This window comes from Periplaneta americana, chromosome 17 (genome assembly GCF_040183065.1).
Source record: "Periplaneta americana isolate PAMFEO1 chromosome 17, P.americana_PAMFEO1_priV1, whole genome shotgun sequence".
NCBI lineage: Eukaryota > Metazoa > Arthropoda > Insecta > Blattodea > Blattidae > Periplaneta > Periplaneta americana.
The window spans coordinates 11,969,173-11,985,341 of NC_091133.1; the positions used below are offsets into that span (position 1 = coordinate 11,969,173).

General features: G+C 37.9%; 1 protein-coding gene across 2 annotated transcripts in view; it reads right to left on the reverse strand.

Moving 5' to 3' along the window:
- Positions 1-3,063: 3,063 nt before the first annotated feature.
- The window catches only part of LOC138692670 (zinc finger protein 271-like), a 39,422-nt gene continuing 26,316 nt past the window's right edge, over positions 3,064-16,169 (reverse strand). For both annotated transcript variants that reach the window (XM_069815790.1, XM_069815789.1), the window contains exon 5: positions 3,064-13,600. In XM_069815790.1, the coding sequence (XP_069671891.1) occupies positions 12,545-13,600 (1,056 nt within the window). In that variant the 3' untranslated portion in view covers positions 3,064-12,544. The remainder of the gene's footprint in view (positions 13,601-16,169) is intronic.

Sequence of the window (16,169 nt, forward strand, 5' to 3'; positions counted from 1 at the left end):
GCGGCATATAAACATTCACATTTTCGAGAACCAGATCCATTGCTGTGTTCGTCATAAGATCACCAGTCACTGTATCTTTTTTAGGTTCTTCCGTCTTGATTTTTTATTCGTGGGGGAAGAGGATCGCGAAGAGGCCATTGTGAAACTGGACCCTCCTACTGAACCGTCGGCGTCACCCTGCCACCGGGAGGGCGTAAGAAAAAGACACCTAAAATTTCTTCACGGTCTGTGCCGGCCATGGGGACCCCCCTACAGCCCGATCCCAAGCAACCCACTTCACGCAAGTTACCCTTCAAACAGGACATTACGCACCTAACGTCAAATCTTACACCAGAGGCATGTCGCAGTTTTATGCTCCTACCACGGGAATAACAACCCGTGACTCCCCACTCTACACTGAACACAACCGCCGCACTACTCGGCTAACTCCGACCCACCCACCAAAGCCGGAGCAATCCGAGACCGCACGCAACTTCAGGAGACTTTTGGTTGATTATACTGCGACACCCATAAGTCAGCGGTAACACGTCGGAGCGATATATCCGCCCCGACGAGCAGAGTCGGTCATCGGGACGTGTACATCGCCCCGGGCTCTACGAGAATGTACATGATTACAGGTCCGGGCTCCGCACCTAGACTTGAATATAGGGGCAGTATGAAGGGTCCACTATTGCTTCGTTGCTGGGCACCCTGTCGGGCCACACAAGTCGGAAGTCGCGCTCGAAACCGAGAATCAGGACCATGGAGATAAGAAAGATCCCCGCTGGTGAGACGGGAGTTATAAGTCTGAGAACCTTAACCTAAGAATGAATATAATGAACTAGAAGAGGAAGAATAATGTAGCCTCACTAGGCATTCTTAACAAATCCCTTTATGTAGATGGAGGTAGCAATAACAAAACAGCGGGGATGGAGAGGTGAAAATGGCTATGATGATGTGGTGGGCATTCTGCATGCAATGGTGGAGGCGAAGAGAAACAGAGTGATGAAAGAGACGAAAGGACGTAAAGGGGTGATTGGTGATAAGACGAAAAATGGCCGAAAAGAAGAGCACGAGAGCCACCATTGCACCCCCCAGTCACCAACTTGGAGGAACCCACCTCGACCGTTTATGCTTTTGGGTTGCATTAATAATTATTCTACGAGTTTCTTGTGATTAACAGTATCAAAACCGTTAAGAAGCATTTGTTTCCTTCATTACCTTCCAAGTGTTTTCTGCGTATTTTTTCTTTTTTTAATAACAATATGAAAACTTTTTCGCCACATTAAGAGAAGGACATATGATTATGATGAAGTCAAATGAGCAGCAATATATTTTTTTTAAATCGTCAAAATTTAATCATACCACTCCAAGAACATCTTATAACAAATGCTGCGCAACATTTGAAGCAATATGGAAAACAGTTATGCAAAAGACTAAGTCAGTTATTTATTAAGCAAAATATCAAATCTATTTTCTGATAATAATATACACGTGGGTTAGGACCTTCAGGTGCTCAGTGTACTGTATGATGTGTCAAATTGTCCTATATATGAAAGTAATCGGAATATCAAATATAAGAGGGCAGATTATAGATCTTAGTAACTTGGGACTAAAGGCAAATAACTTATTGTGGTAAGAGTCACTTGGTTGTCGCTGACGGGTTAGTGACTTCATTAATTCTTGTGGTCAGTGTAGGTTTGCAGGTAAAAATTCCACCATTGCTCCTCCAAATGAATGACTTCTTGTCCTATGTAGATATACTATCCCTGCCGTCTGACACATTCTCACACTGAGAACAAGTGTTCACGAACATTGCATTTCAACAGGTTTTCACCAATAAACTTGCATAAATGTGTAGCTAAGTATTTTGAACGCGAGAAACATTTACCACAAGACTCACATGTGAAACATTTCTCAAGGATACAGGATGTTATTCATTCTTAGATTTTAGGAAAACAACAAACACTTCTGAAACAAATTTATGATAGATATTACATTTCACAGGGTTATTGTCTTTATGCACATTATAGAATTTTAAATATGACCACGAGAAAACTCATTGACAGACTTCGCTCTTAAACGGCTTCTCGCCGTGTGCTGTCATTCATTTCGTTAAAAAGTTAATAAATGAAATCAATTTCCATTTTATTTCGTGTAGAGCTATAGACAGTCTTCTTCGTATCCTTTAGATTTGTTCCAACTTTCTAGTTTGTCTCTTTCTCAAATGTTTAAATTTAAATTTTTCAATATAGACAATTTATCATTTCATTAGGAATTTAGTACAAACACATTATAAACGGTATATGTCCAATTTCCGTAAAAATTGCTTTAATCATTTCCCGCTAGTATAATGTAGAGCAGAAGTATCTGAGCCTTCGCACCTGAATTGCTTCTCGACAATATGCATCCTCGTATTGCCGTCTAATGCTGCCGACAGAAAAAAAAAACACTTCCTACAAACTTCACATTTCATTAGTTTTCGCTTGTATGTACGCGTTCATAAATATCTCGAAACGGTAATCACCAGGCAGCTAAATTTCGTTCACGATGGGAGAGAGGAAAGTGGTTTCAGTTAACTGTGTTCTTGAGTTCCTCTACTGTGTACAATACAAGGCAGCGTGGGTCGTGCCTCGAACTACTATGCTTAGCTACTCCTAGGACGGCGTCACTTGCTGTTTACTTGTTTTGTGTTGCAGTCGACGAGTAAGTTACATCATGGGCTTAAGATCACTGAATTTCGAGCTAATTAAAAAAAATCATGATAAAATATTTCGCGTTTTATCGCAATTAGTTGCAAGACAATTGCAATAATTTCGTTAAAAATAGATAGGAATATTAAGTGTAAAAATAACATTATATTACGTAATAGGTGTCAAAATCATTATAAAAAATGTTTCATATATAAATTTTTCTACATATTAAAATTAAACAAAACTCTATAACCCAGAAAAAACGTTACAGTAGAACTTCGATTATTCGTCACCCTTTTAACCGATTGGCGGATTATCCGACTGTCTATTTCTCGCCCTCCTTTTTTTTTTTTTTTTTTTTTTGCTTCAGAAATAATATAACTTATATGGAGTACATTATATTAGTAGGTCCTATGTATTTTTTTTTCTAGAGAGTGTTATTACAAGCCTTCATCTTTACATAATATTGCTTACTGTTCGAATTGCCGTTTTATATACTCGTAAATTCTATATAAAATGTCTGCCACTGCTGTCAACAGAAACGTGTTTTGCTAAGTATGGAAAAAAAATGCAAATAACTGAATCTTTTGGGAAAGGGAAACTGTGGCTCATATCACATCAGAATATGAGATTGGAGTTACAACTGCGCGATTTAATAAAAAAAAAGCAAGGATAAATTGTAAAAAATATGTAAATCTACAACATACGACCTCCATTATTCCTATCTTTCCTGAGACAGCCATTACAAGGGCTTTCTTTTCCCATTAAAATCCCGTCGTTGACAGCCAGACCTAAATTAGTGAACTTCTGATCCATTACCTAGCGAGTTAAATACAAAACCGCGGAGGACATTACAACATTTTTCATGGTACGGATTATCCGATTTTTCTAATTAACCGCTCAGTCCATCCCCTTCATTACCACGGATAATAGAGGTTCTACTGTGTTTGCGTTACGTAACATCCGCTGTTTCTATTTGTGGAACGAAAGCACAAGAGATGTTACAATATTATTTTCCTTCATTCTGCACCTACGGCCACTAACAATGAAATTAAACTTTGACTGAAACCTTTCTGCGTCAACATGTGCACAAGGAACCGAGACACATTTCAAGACAGCAAATCTAAGTTCATGGTAATTCAACATGAGAGCTCGTAATCCCTAAGTCACGTCAATTTTGACATTGGACGTGTTGGATAACAGTTTCAAAACTATTTCTTTCAGAGTAATAAATGGCACACTGGAATCTGTACTTTTATATCTTTGAAGTAAGTTGCTGTTTTAACTCTTTCTGTGAGTGCATTAACATTACCAACATTTATCTGTATAATATTTCGTGAGTTGAATAATTAATTCATTTAAATATACAAACAATGAACGTGAATTATGTAACTCATATTTTTTCAACTTTCTGAATCACTAGTTTACTGACATGATGTAATTATCCTCAGTTTTATAAGTTCAAACTCAACTAGTTAACGACTCCCCTACATTACCGAGTCCACACGATTAGCGCGTCTGACCGCAAAACCATGTAGCCCAGGTTCGAATCCCCGTCGGGGCAAGTTACCTGGTTGTGATATTTTCCTAAATAACATGAGATGTTCATACGGCGTCATAAAATAACCAATTAGTAATAATACATTACCAGAAATTACTGTATTCAATTCTACATCGTCATTATGAAAAAATCTGTGATCTCTACCTATAGCACTCCACCATTGCCCATGACTCTACTGACGCGGAAGTAAACAAACCCGTATCTATAGTAAAGGAACACCAAACCTGTTTCATCGGGCAACAAGTTGCGATGCCTGGTAATCGCAAACGTCGCATTTAAAAGAATTGTGGTTATGTTCTATTTGTAAGGAGCTCTGAAAGCAATTTTCAAATATCGGATTTTAAAGATTTATCGCCTGTGAGCTTACGAGAATAAATTCTTTAAGTGTGTCCACTGCGAGTAACATTAGCCACAAACATCGCAATTCAAATGTTTGTCGCCTATGTGCACTACAGCATGCTTTCTCAGACAAGAAGGGAACTTAAAAAACTTTTGTGCGAGATCGTGCGTATTTGCTTGGCTTCTGCACAAAACCAACCCGCGGTAAGTCTAAAATTCCACATTCAGTATTCCCAACCGAACACAAATAACAATTTCCCTCTTCTTACCGCTTAAGTGACATATTCATTTTACTGCTTTAGGCTTTTAACATATTATTTTTAGAGACGTTCAATATAATAATAATTATAAATTGGAAACTTACCACTGCAATTTCACCTAAATTGCATTGTTAATTATTGTTTTTAAATATTTACAAAAATTAAGTAAACTCTACAACTCCACTAAAGTTACTGCATTTCGTGATGAATGTAACATTAAGGAAACCTTTGTTTTAAGTTCGCATTTATAGACTGGGGAAAAAAAAGACAGACGTATATCACAGCCTGCTGGAGTATAGTAAACACAGAAAACATTTTAAAGCAACAATGTTGAAGATAGATATTTTTGTTTTCCAAAATTGCCGTCATTGAACAGAAACCAAGATGGAGATTTCATCGCAACTAATTAGAAATTCCTCTTTCAGGTATGTAATAAACGATCTTCGCACAAAATAATGTACGATACACGAGCGTTATTTTTCTTTCAATTCTCGGAAATTAAAAAAAGCTCAACTACGTTTCGCTTTTTCAAACTTTTCCTCGAACATGAAAACTTCAACATACCGTTCTTGTAACGCATATTACTATTGATGCAACACATTAGCATGACTTCTTGACCGAGTACACGAGTTTTTCTTTAAATTATATGGTTTCTCGCCTCTACGAACGCGTGCATGCATTGTTAGATTAGAATACTGCGAAAAACTCTTTTCAGAAATGACGTATATAAATGGTTTGTCCTGTGTGCACGTGCATGCTTCTTTAAAAGATCAGATCTCGTTATGGACAATTCACATTCATCTCACTTGAATGGTTTCGCGCCAATAAGTCGTAGTGCATGTAGGGTCAGGTGAGATTTCTACGAATAACTGAGGCCTTGCAAACCCAAAGGAGCTAAGTGAGAAATTTTTCATAATTGAGTTTTCTAACCCTAAGTAATCTATGAACCAGCGTCAATGCACATCTAAAAGAGATATGTTCTTTACCACTTTCTAGCAGTTCCACTAGTGACCAAAAAATGGCATAGGGGTTATGTCAAGAACCCTTTGCAATTCTAAAGGAGCTATGTGCAGCTGATTCTATTGAGAGGAAGGCGGGGTAATGACTGTTTTGTTGTATTTCTGGCGTACTTTCTGCTAATAATGATCGAGGAACTAGCTGAATTTAATGACCTAACACAATAAAAGGTTCCAGTAAGAAGTTAATGCACAAAGCACGTGTGAGTGGGAAATCATATTTAACTGGAAGTGGCAAATATAAGGTCAGGCAACATAATTTCATATTTATTTAATATGTTTTTATTTTATATTCCAAATATATTATGATATCTACTGGTTCATTGATATTTTTGCTATTGTCAGTTTACAGTTCCTTTATGATATTCTGTGACCATTCTAACTGACATATTGATTTATAGATATAGTTCACAAGTACAAAACTTAATAATATAACAAAAGATCTATAAACAAATGTAGTTCTACATACTAAATATACAATTTCCTAGACTCATTATTTTATCGCAAATCTCAATAATTTATTGGTTCAAACTTGCACTTACGTCTGGGCCTTTATGATATTCGTAACCTCATATTTTCTTGATAACATATACAGTAGTTTTATGCAGCATGAAAATTTATGGTTATATTATAAAAACTTGGCATCTATAATTTTGGCATCCACATCCGTTACTTCAGATGCAGTCATGTGTCTCTGGCATGAAGGTCGGTCATGACGTGGAGGAAATTAGATGGCATCGTGTTTACTGCGTGCAATCAACGAGGATCTCATCACATCCAAAAAGAAGATGGTGATTTGGAGTGACAACTGTTGCGGTCAGCTTAAAAACCGCATGATGATATTTCTGTGCCTTTATCTCACTGATAAGATAGAACACAATTTTGTCATGGTGGGTCACAGTTTTGGTTCTGGAGACTGTGATTTCAGTTTAATAGAACAACGTTGGAAAGTTACAAATAACAATCAAGTTCTGGAACACGTTGCTACAGCCGTTAAAGAAGCTAGCCCATCTAGACCATTCAAGACTTTCCACATGGGAAAAAAAATTCTTTGACATAGATGGAACAGCATCTCTGACAATCTATACATCCAAACTGAAAATCTCTAAGACTGCTTGAATTATGGTAGAGAAATCAGCACCGAGTGTTGTGGAAATCAAAGAGAGTTTCAATGAAAGCCAGGAGTTACAATGGAAAACATCGCCAAGATACAAATTCAAGCTCTTCTGGCAACAGCTGCTCTCTCTGTTATGAAGAAAGAAGACTTACGGAAAATGCTTCCTTACATATACCAAGAAAATCGAGAATTTTTTCTATACTTTTTCGCCTAAGTTGAAGGTTCTACCAAGTTTTGTATGCCTACTGCCATCAAAGTTCATGACCTTAGAACATTAATAGCACTGATAAAATTAATTTTCCTTTATTCTAATTCCAGTCACACTTTAATCTGCATAGTTTCCGAAGATAAAAAGGTACTTAGCTCTGTTCAATATAAATTTCAGATTGAACTTAGCTCCTTTCCAAATATCTCAATTTCAAATATTTTTTTTTCTGAGATGTATGAGTAATTATAATAAAAAAAACGCATATACTCAGTAAAGCATGATTCAAAGTATGTTAATAATTTTTTGCCACATGTTATATTAAAACCCTGAATCATGAATTTGTTTTTACTTATTTCCCAAAAAACACAATTTTGTCACTTAGCTCTTTTGGGTTTGCAAGGCCTCAACTACTCCCACACATGTCACATTTAAGTGGTGTCCTCTATGTGCATGCAGAAAATCTTTTTTAAAATGATCTGACCTAGAAAAACCACATTCCACAATCACCACACTTGAATGATTTCTCTCCCGTACATATCCGTACATGAAATATCAGACAATAATACTGAAACTCTTTTCGCAGATGTCACAAATCTGCCTCGGGATGTAGGCAGTAGCCGCGATAATAATGAATACATCATGAGAGGAGCCAAGCAAGGGCCTAGCAGAATACAAGCTGCATAGTAAGATGATGACAACAACCACGGCACTAATGGCCACATCATAAGAGGATCTAAACAAGGTGCACACAGACTTCAAGCAGCGGAGAGAATGGGATGGTTGTACATAGGAAAATTAAGTAAAGAAACGACTAGGCACGACATCCTAGAATACATGGCTGAAAACGGGATCACCAGCAGGATCATCTGCGACATGGTAAGCGACGGAGAAGTAAGCAGAGCCTTCAAGATAGGTATTCACCTACAAGATATAGAGCGCGTGCATAATGAATCATTCCGGCCGACTAACATAATGTGTCGGCCCTTTCGTCAGCCATGGAAGTACCAAGATCGGAGAATGCAATATTAAACTCATGAAGGACTAAGAGGAGTACTAAATACGATGCCAGAAAATATATTTAGCGACTACGACGTGTGTATACTAACAGAAACATTTCTAACAGAAACAACCATAGTAAACGTAGAAGGTCACTACAATGTGCATACATTTGCGACTCAGGAACTCAGAGGGAGACCAGCGGCAGGAGTAACATGCCTGCTAAAGGCAACCATATCACCGTTCAAAGTAATAATCAATAGCGATAATTTAATAATGGTCAAGGCAGCATTAGGAACAATAATAGGTGCATATTTCCGACCAGAGTGCAGTGCAGTAGACATCATAGAAAACTTAGTTCAAGCACTGAACAACGCACCCCGAACAGACTGCATAATATTGGCGGGCAATCTCAACTGCAATATAGAGAAACAAAACAGGAACTCAGAGAGAATGCTGGAATACCTGCAAAGTGAGGGGCTACATTTAGTGAACAATAGGGAGTGGACATATATATGTCATAACAGAGGAAGCTGCATAGACCTAATATTCACACGCGCTTTAATGTTTTAAATACAAGCACACTGGTTAATACACAGATCAGGAGACACCTGCCTGTAAGAGCAACACTGGGAAACGCAGTTAGTAAAATTACGAGCATCAGAAACACGGAGAAATCAGAGAAGAAACTGGATCTGGAAAACCTACACGCAACAGCACATGTGATCAATGGCATACAGGAAGACATCTGCAAAGAAAGCATAGATAAAGCACTAAAAGAGATTGAAGATTGGATTAAAGCAGCCATGTCTGAAAAGATGATTATGTCTCGTGACCAGAATATTGTACGAAATGGAAATATAAAAATTGGAGATTTATCCTTCGAAGAGGTGGAAAAACTCAAATATCTTGGAGCAACAGTAACAAATATAAATGACACTCGGGAGGAAATTAAACGCTGAATAAATATGGGAAATGCGTGTTATTATTCGGTTGAGAAGCTCTTATCATCCAGTCTGCTGTCCAAAAATCTCAAAGTTAGAATTTATAAAACAGTTATATTATCGGTTCTTCTGTATGGTTGTGAAACTTGGACTCTCACTCTGAGAGAGGAACATAGGTTAAGGGTGTTTGAAAATAAGGTGCTTAGGAAAATATTTCGGGCTAAGCGGGATGAAATTACAGGAGAATGGAGAAAGTTACACAACGCAGAACTGCACGCATTGTATTCTTCACCTGACATAATTAGGAACATTAAATCCAGACGTTTGAGATGGGCAGGGATGTAGCACGTATGGGCGAATCCAGAAATGCATATAGAGTGTTAGTTGGGAGACAGGAGGGAAAAAGACCTTTAGGGAGGCCGAGGCGTAGATGGGAGGATAATATTAAAATGGATTTGAGGGAGGTGGGATATGATGATAGAGATTGGATTAATCTTGCACAGGATAGGGACCGATGGCGGGCTTATGTGAGGGCGGCAATGAACCTTCGGGTTCCTTAAAAGCCATTTGTAAGTAAGTAAATGCCTGAAAAGAAGGAATGGAGATCAAAAATATGGTTTGATAAAGCATGCTACAAAAGCAGGTCAGAGACATATCATCCCTACATCGAGTTCGGAAAGAAAGGACCGAGGACGCATTGCAAGCATACCACTCATCAAAGAAAAATATAAGAAACTACTGAGACAGAAAAGAGCGGAGTATAAGGAAAAACAACACCAAAAAATATACGTACCCGGCAACCTAGATTCCCAGCAGATATCCCGATAGAGACGTGGGATAATCACATAAAAGATATAAAGAGAAGCAAGACCCTTGAAATGCAATGATGAGATGATAAACAAGGAACCACCATTCGAAGTAGACGAAATAGATAGAGTTATTGATACAGGAAGGAACAACAGAGCCCCAGGTCCGGATGGGATATGTAATGCACACCTGAAAATGGCAGCACCTATTCTGATGGAAACATGGACAGCCCTGCTGAACAAATGCCTGGAAGAAGGAGAAATCCCGGAAGAATGGAGAAAATCCAAGCTGACACTTTTATATAAGGGGAAAGGGGATACTAACAATCCTGATTCAAAAATAGGGATTGCACTTGAGTCCGCAGGACTTAAAGTTCTTACCGGATCCATTGCCAACAGAGTAATCAGAGGAATAGAACTACTCCCAGAAGAAGAATTCGGCTTTAGACAGAAGAGATTGACCCTAATGGCTGTGAACAATCTCCTGCAGGAAATACAGAATGCAATTACAGAAAAGCAGACGAAGTTATATGTTCCGTTTATCGATTATGAGAAGGCGTTCGACTCAGTGAATCGACAACTACTTATGACAAAACTGGAGGATATGCTGGGACGATCAACCCTAACAAGACTCATTAGAAACATAATGGCAGAAAATTACATTCAGATAAACGATAGTGTGGGCGAATCAAACTGGATCAGTCAAAAAAACGGCGTATTACAGGGCGATCCTATGAGTCCAATACTGTTTAATAGTATTTAGAAGGGGAGGAGGAGTCACGGAGAGAGAGAATAATGTGTAATGGGAAAATAGTCAACCGAAAGAGTGCCTTCAAATATTTGGGAGTAACCATACAAACAATAGGGACGACATTCACTGTGCACTTAAAAGAGAAACAAATCGCCGCAATAAGGAGCATCAACAGTATTGGAAATCTCTCAGATATGTCCATGAGCTCAGCAATGAAACTTTTTGAAGCTAAAATCTGGCCTACCTGCACATACGGTCTGGAAATGATATGGGAATATCTAAGTGAAAAACAAATGAGGGATCTGGAAAGTATAAAATCAAGATACTTGAAGAGGGCACTCGGACTCTCCAAATAATTATTGTCAAGGTACGCTTACGAGTTAGCACGGGAAACTTTCTTTCTGGATGACTTGAGACTGAGGAGACTGCTACCAGCCACAAGAAAGTAGTGGAAGAAAGAAGATAGAAACGGAAGGAGATCACGGAGGATTTCTACACAACCAATGCAATGATACAGCGAGACTGGACGAATGCCGGCTACGACACAAGATGGCTGACCACAGGGCTAGCAATGCACGGGTATCATCACAGAGTTGCAAGCGAAATGTGTATCTGTGAACTGTGCGGGGTCCAATGCGAGAGATATCACATTCTAGAGTGTAGAAGGCGTGTGAAATCTATCAGGGAACAATACAGGAGATAGTGTAACCGTATCTATGCACAGTGTGCGCAATCCCAAACTATTATCTATACTAATAATAAATCTGTAGCCGAAATTTTTCTGGTAATTTTCGATTTTCCAAAAATAATTGGTCCTAACATATATAATTAACCACCCTGAAACCGAAAATCGTATTTTTGAAATGTTTGTTTGTGTCTGTCTGTATGTTTGTTACCTTTTCACGCGATAATGGCTGAACCGATTTATATGAAAATTGGAATATAAATTAAGTTCGTTGTAACTTAGATTTTAGGCTATATGGCATTCAAAATACTTTATTTAAAAGGGAGGTTAAAAGGGGGCCTGAATTAAATAAATCGAAATATCTCGCTTATTATTGATTTTTGTGAAAAATGTTACATAACAAAAGTTTCTTTAAAAATGATTTCCGATAAGTTTTATTCTTTACAAAAGTTTGATAGGACTGATATTTAATGAGATAAATGAGTTTTAAAATTAAAATAACGCCATCTAAGACGGTGCAATGAATGAAGAACAAATGACTTCGTCTATAAGGGGCCTTGGACAACATTAATCGAAACAGGGACCTTGGACATCAACAATCGAAAGCTATTAAACATAGCCTACAGAGAATGTTTCTGTGTTTGTATGAAGTAATATCAGAAGCTAAATTAACCGATTTGTATAATTAATTATTATTTCACCATTGGAAAGTGTAGTTTCTCTAGATGGACATAATGCTATAATGTTATTGCAGTAACGTCTGAGTAAATCGAGGACAGGTAAGATTAAAATATCTTCTTATGCACAGAAAATTTGATAGGTTATTTTGTACATTCGTTTTCTGTATTTCTTAAAATAATATTTATGTACACTCATTTTAATCTCAGAGAATTAACGAACAACGAGAGTGTATTGAATTAGTATGCAGTAATAGTACGTTAGCTTAGCAATCCATTATTTTACAATTCAAATTTTAACTATGCTCAATTGAATCGTGTTAAAATACATAAAATATATATGCAATAAATGCAATGCAAAAAAAAAATTGGGTAATGACGAAGCAGATTATCTTGCGGTTGTAAAAGTTGTTCCCTGGATCAAACGTCCTATTTTAATTATGTAATTACCTTATATTTATTTCTAACAGATGCAGCGGAGCGCACGGGTACGGCTAGTTGCAAATAAATGGTTAGTCATTTTTGTGCGCGCGTATATGCTTCTTTAAAAGATCCGATCTACTAAAGCACATATCACATTCATCGCACTTGAATGGTTTCTGCCCCGAATGTACGCGGGCATGCTTGGTTAGATTAGAAGACTGCGAAAAACTCTTTAGGCAGATGTCGCATTTAAATGGTTTGTCCCCTGTATGAACGCGTGAATGTTGTTTTAAATAATCCGACCTCGAAAAGCACATTTCACATTTATCACACTTAAATGGTTTCTCACCAGTATGTATGCGTGCATGCATTGTTAGATTCGAATACTGCGAAAAACTCTTTCCACATATGTCGCATTTAAATGGAGTCTCACCTGTATGTAGGCGTGCATGAATGATTAAAGTAGAATACTGGGAAAAACCTTTTTCACAAATGCTACATTTAAATGGTTTGTCCCCTGTGTGAATCCGTGAATGTTGTTTTAAATAATTCGACGTCGAAAAGCACGTCTCACATTTATCACACTTAAATGGTTTCTCGCCCGTATGTATTCGTGCATGCGTGGTCAGATTAGAAGATTGCGAAAAACCTTTTCCACAAATGTCGCATTTGAATGGTGTCTCGCCTGTATGTACGCGTGCATGCATGGTTAGACTAGAATTCTGGGTAAAACCTTTTCCACAAATGTCACATTTAAATGGTTTTTCCCGTGTGTGAACACGTGAATGTCGCTTTAAATAATCTGACCTCGAAAAGAACATTTCACATTCAGTACACTTAAATGATTTCTCGCCCATAGATACGCATGCACGTGTGTTTAGATTAGAAGACTGTGAGAAACTCTTTCTATAGTTGTCGGATTTATAAGTTTTCTCACGTCTACGTTTGCGACCATGCCTAATTAGTTCTGAAGAATTCGAGAAACACTTTTCACGAACATCGTATTTCAATGCTTTCCCGCATGTACGCACGCACACGTGAATATTCAGATCTTCCATCTCAGAGAAACAGTTTCCACAGTCATAGCATTTTAATGGTTTGGGCATCAGATCCTCTTCCACTGTGCTGACATCACACGATTCTTCCTGCAAAGAGGGAAACAAAAGAGATGGCACATCTTTAGAGGAAAAATTAGAGCACTGAATTTCTAGATTGGAGACCAAAACTGAATAGGATTCAAATTCACATTTAATACTCAGTAGGAAAGTTCATTTCTTGAAGCACACTGTCATGATGTTCTTCTCTTTCCTTCCAGCTTTCCATTATCATTGTATGAATAATCGGTTCTTTTAAAAGTAAAAGATCACACACAGCAGTATTGGTAAAAGTTATTATAATCCTGTACTTCTCTACAGATTACGACAGAGAGTACCATACTCTGATTTTCAACTATTTACTTCATATCGTGAAGATTAATTATCTACTAGTATCACATTAATATGCACGTTTTTTGCATATGGAACGGCTGAAAGAAGCCAACGTAGAATCAGACCATTTTTTGGTATGCATGAAGCAAACATTAAGATTAAAGATTAATATGAATGGAAGGACAAAAGCACGAAAAGTGGAGAGATGGAACAAAAATGTATTGAGTGAAGAAGAAATCAAAGTTAAATATATGGAAGCAATAGCAGAAAACATGAAGAAATTAGAAATAGAGAAGGAGACTATTCATAAGATATGGAACTTAATAGGAAAAGGGATTGAAGAAGCTGCAGGGAAGATAATTGGATAGAGCATAAACGAAAGAGGAATGATTGGTTTCATGAAGAGTGTGGAAATATGATAGAAAAAAAAATAGTTTCTATAAAAAGATGGTCAACACAAGTACAAGAAGGAATGAATAACAATATAAGGACAGAAAAGAAGCACATAAATTGCTGAGAAAGAGAAAATATCTGAACAAAAAATTACAAACCATACAAATATCATTTGACAATAGACAGGCGAAGAGCTTCTAAAAAGAAGTAAACCATAAGAGAAAACTTAATATTTGAGGAGAAAAATTCGCCGGGGATCAAACACGGGGCTTTGGTTCTACGTACGAAGCGCTCTGACCACTCAGCTACGCCGAATTCAATCCACTGCACCGGATCGAACCTTCCTCCTTCCCTTTGTGGCATGACTCCAAGTTAGGCATATATATGTTGACATATAATTATGTCCTATGTCAACTGCCATTATACAGGGTGCGTCAGAAAGAACGGATGGATTTCAAACTATCGATACGCAGCGAGGGGAGGGATATAGTGAGGGGGACCACGACTGTTGGGTCAGCGAGAGAATGCAGTTTCAGTTGAGAACATGGTGTTGGTCTGGTGTACAACGTGCTTTCATCGCAGAGACATTTTTGAAAAATGAAGAGTCTGTGATCGCCACTTAGGATTCTTTTCGACATCGGACGTCACGCTAGGATAGGATTCCAACTCGGAATACAATTTTGCGGTGGGTGGCTTCATTTCGTACCACAGGTTCAACATTAAAGAAGAAATCACCTGGACAACCACGGAGCGCGTGTACACCTGCAAATGTGGAAACAGACAGTAGGTTGTACGGCCACCTCAACGATCAGCCCGTAAACATGCTATTGCACTGAGATTGTCCGAGGTTACGGTAAGATCTTGCGCCCTGCGAGTTCTTTCTTTGGGACCATTTGAAGGCGTAAGTAACCACATACACTGGATGAACTGAAGACGGCGATTCGTGAAGAAATCGAGGCAATCCCACCAACTATGACTGTGAAAGTGATGGCGAACTTCAGAAAACGCCTCGATGCCTGTATCGAAAGCCAAGGACATTATATGGATGATGTTGTATACCATAAGTAAACTGCATATATTGGTGAATCTGTTGATAACAATAAATTTTTGATTTGATGAATCCTTACAATTTTCTTGCCCTGTGAAATCCATCCGTTCTTTCTGACGCACCCTATACTAGGAGCGCACTCAGCTGAGTGACTTGTTGGCAGGGAATCCGCAGTTATTAATGCACTGCTAGCTATGAGAATATTATAGATATATTAATTTGTCCTACAGAATTTATCTGTAATATTGATACTTAATATTTGAGGAGAAAAATTCGCTCCAGCGCCGGGGATCGAACTCGGGTCCTTGATTCTACATACCAAGCGCTCTGACCACTGAGCTACGCCGAATTCAATCCAATACACAAAAATGGGAATTCCCAGAACTGTGAGAATTATAGAGCAATTACATTATTGTGTACTGAACACAAAATTCTGGCTAACATTGCATATACCAAATTAAGACCATATGCCGAAATATAATAGGGGAAAATCTTTGGGGATTTAGAACTGGTAGGTCTACAACTGATCAAATTATTATAATAAGAACACATACAACAAAAATGTTGGGAACAATCCACAGACATACACTGACTGTTAATTGATTTTAAAACAGTGTATGACAGTGTGTGGAAAGATAAAAGTGAAGAATGGGAAGGTATGCATCAACTAGGTTTCCCCAGAAAACTAGTTACGATGTACAGAGCTCTCAATAGGAATGTACATGCAACAGTGAAGATAGGCAGGAATCTATCAAATTGCTTTAAACTGGATACAGGTTTGAGACAAGGGGATGCAATAGCACCCTTATTATTTAATATTGTAGTTGAAGTTGCAATTAGGAAGGC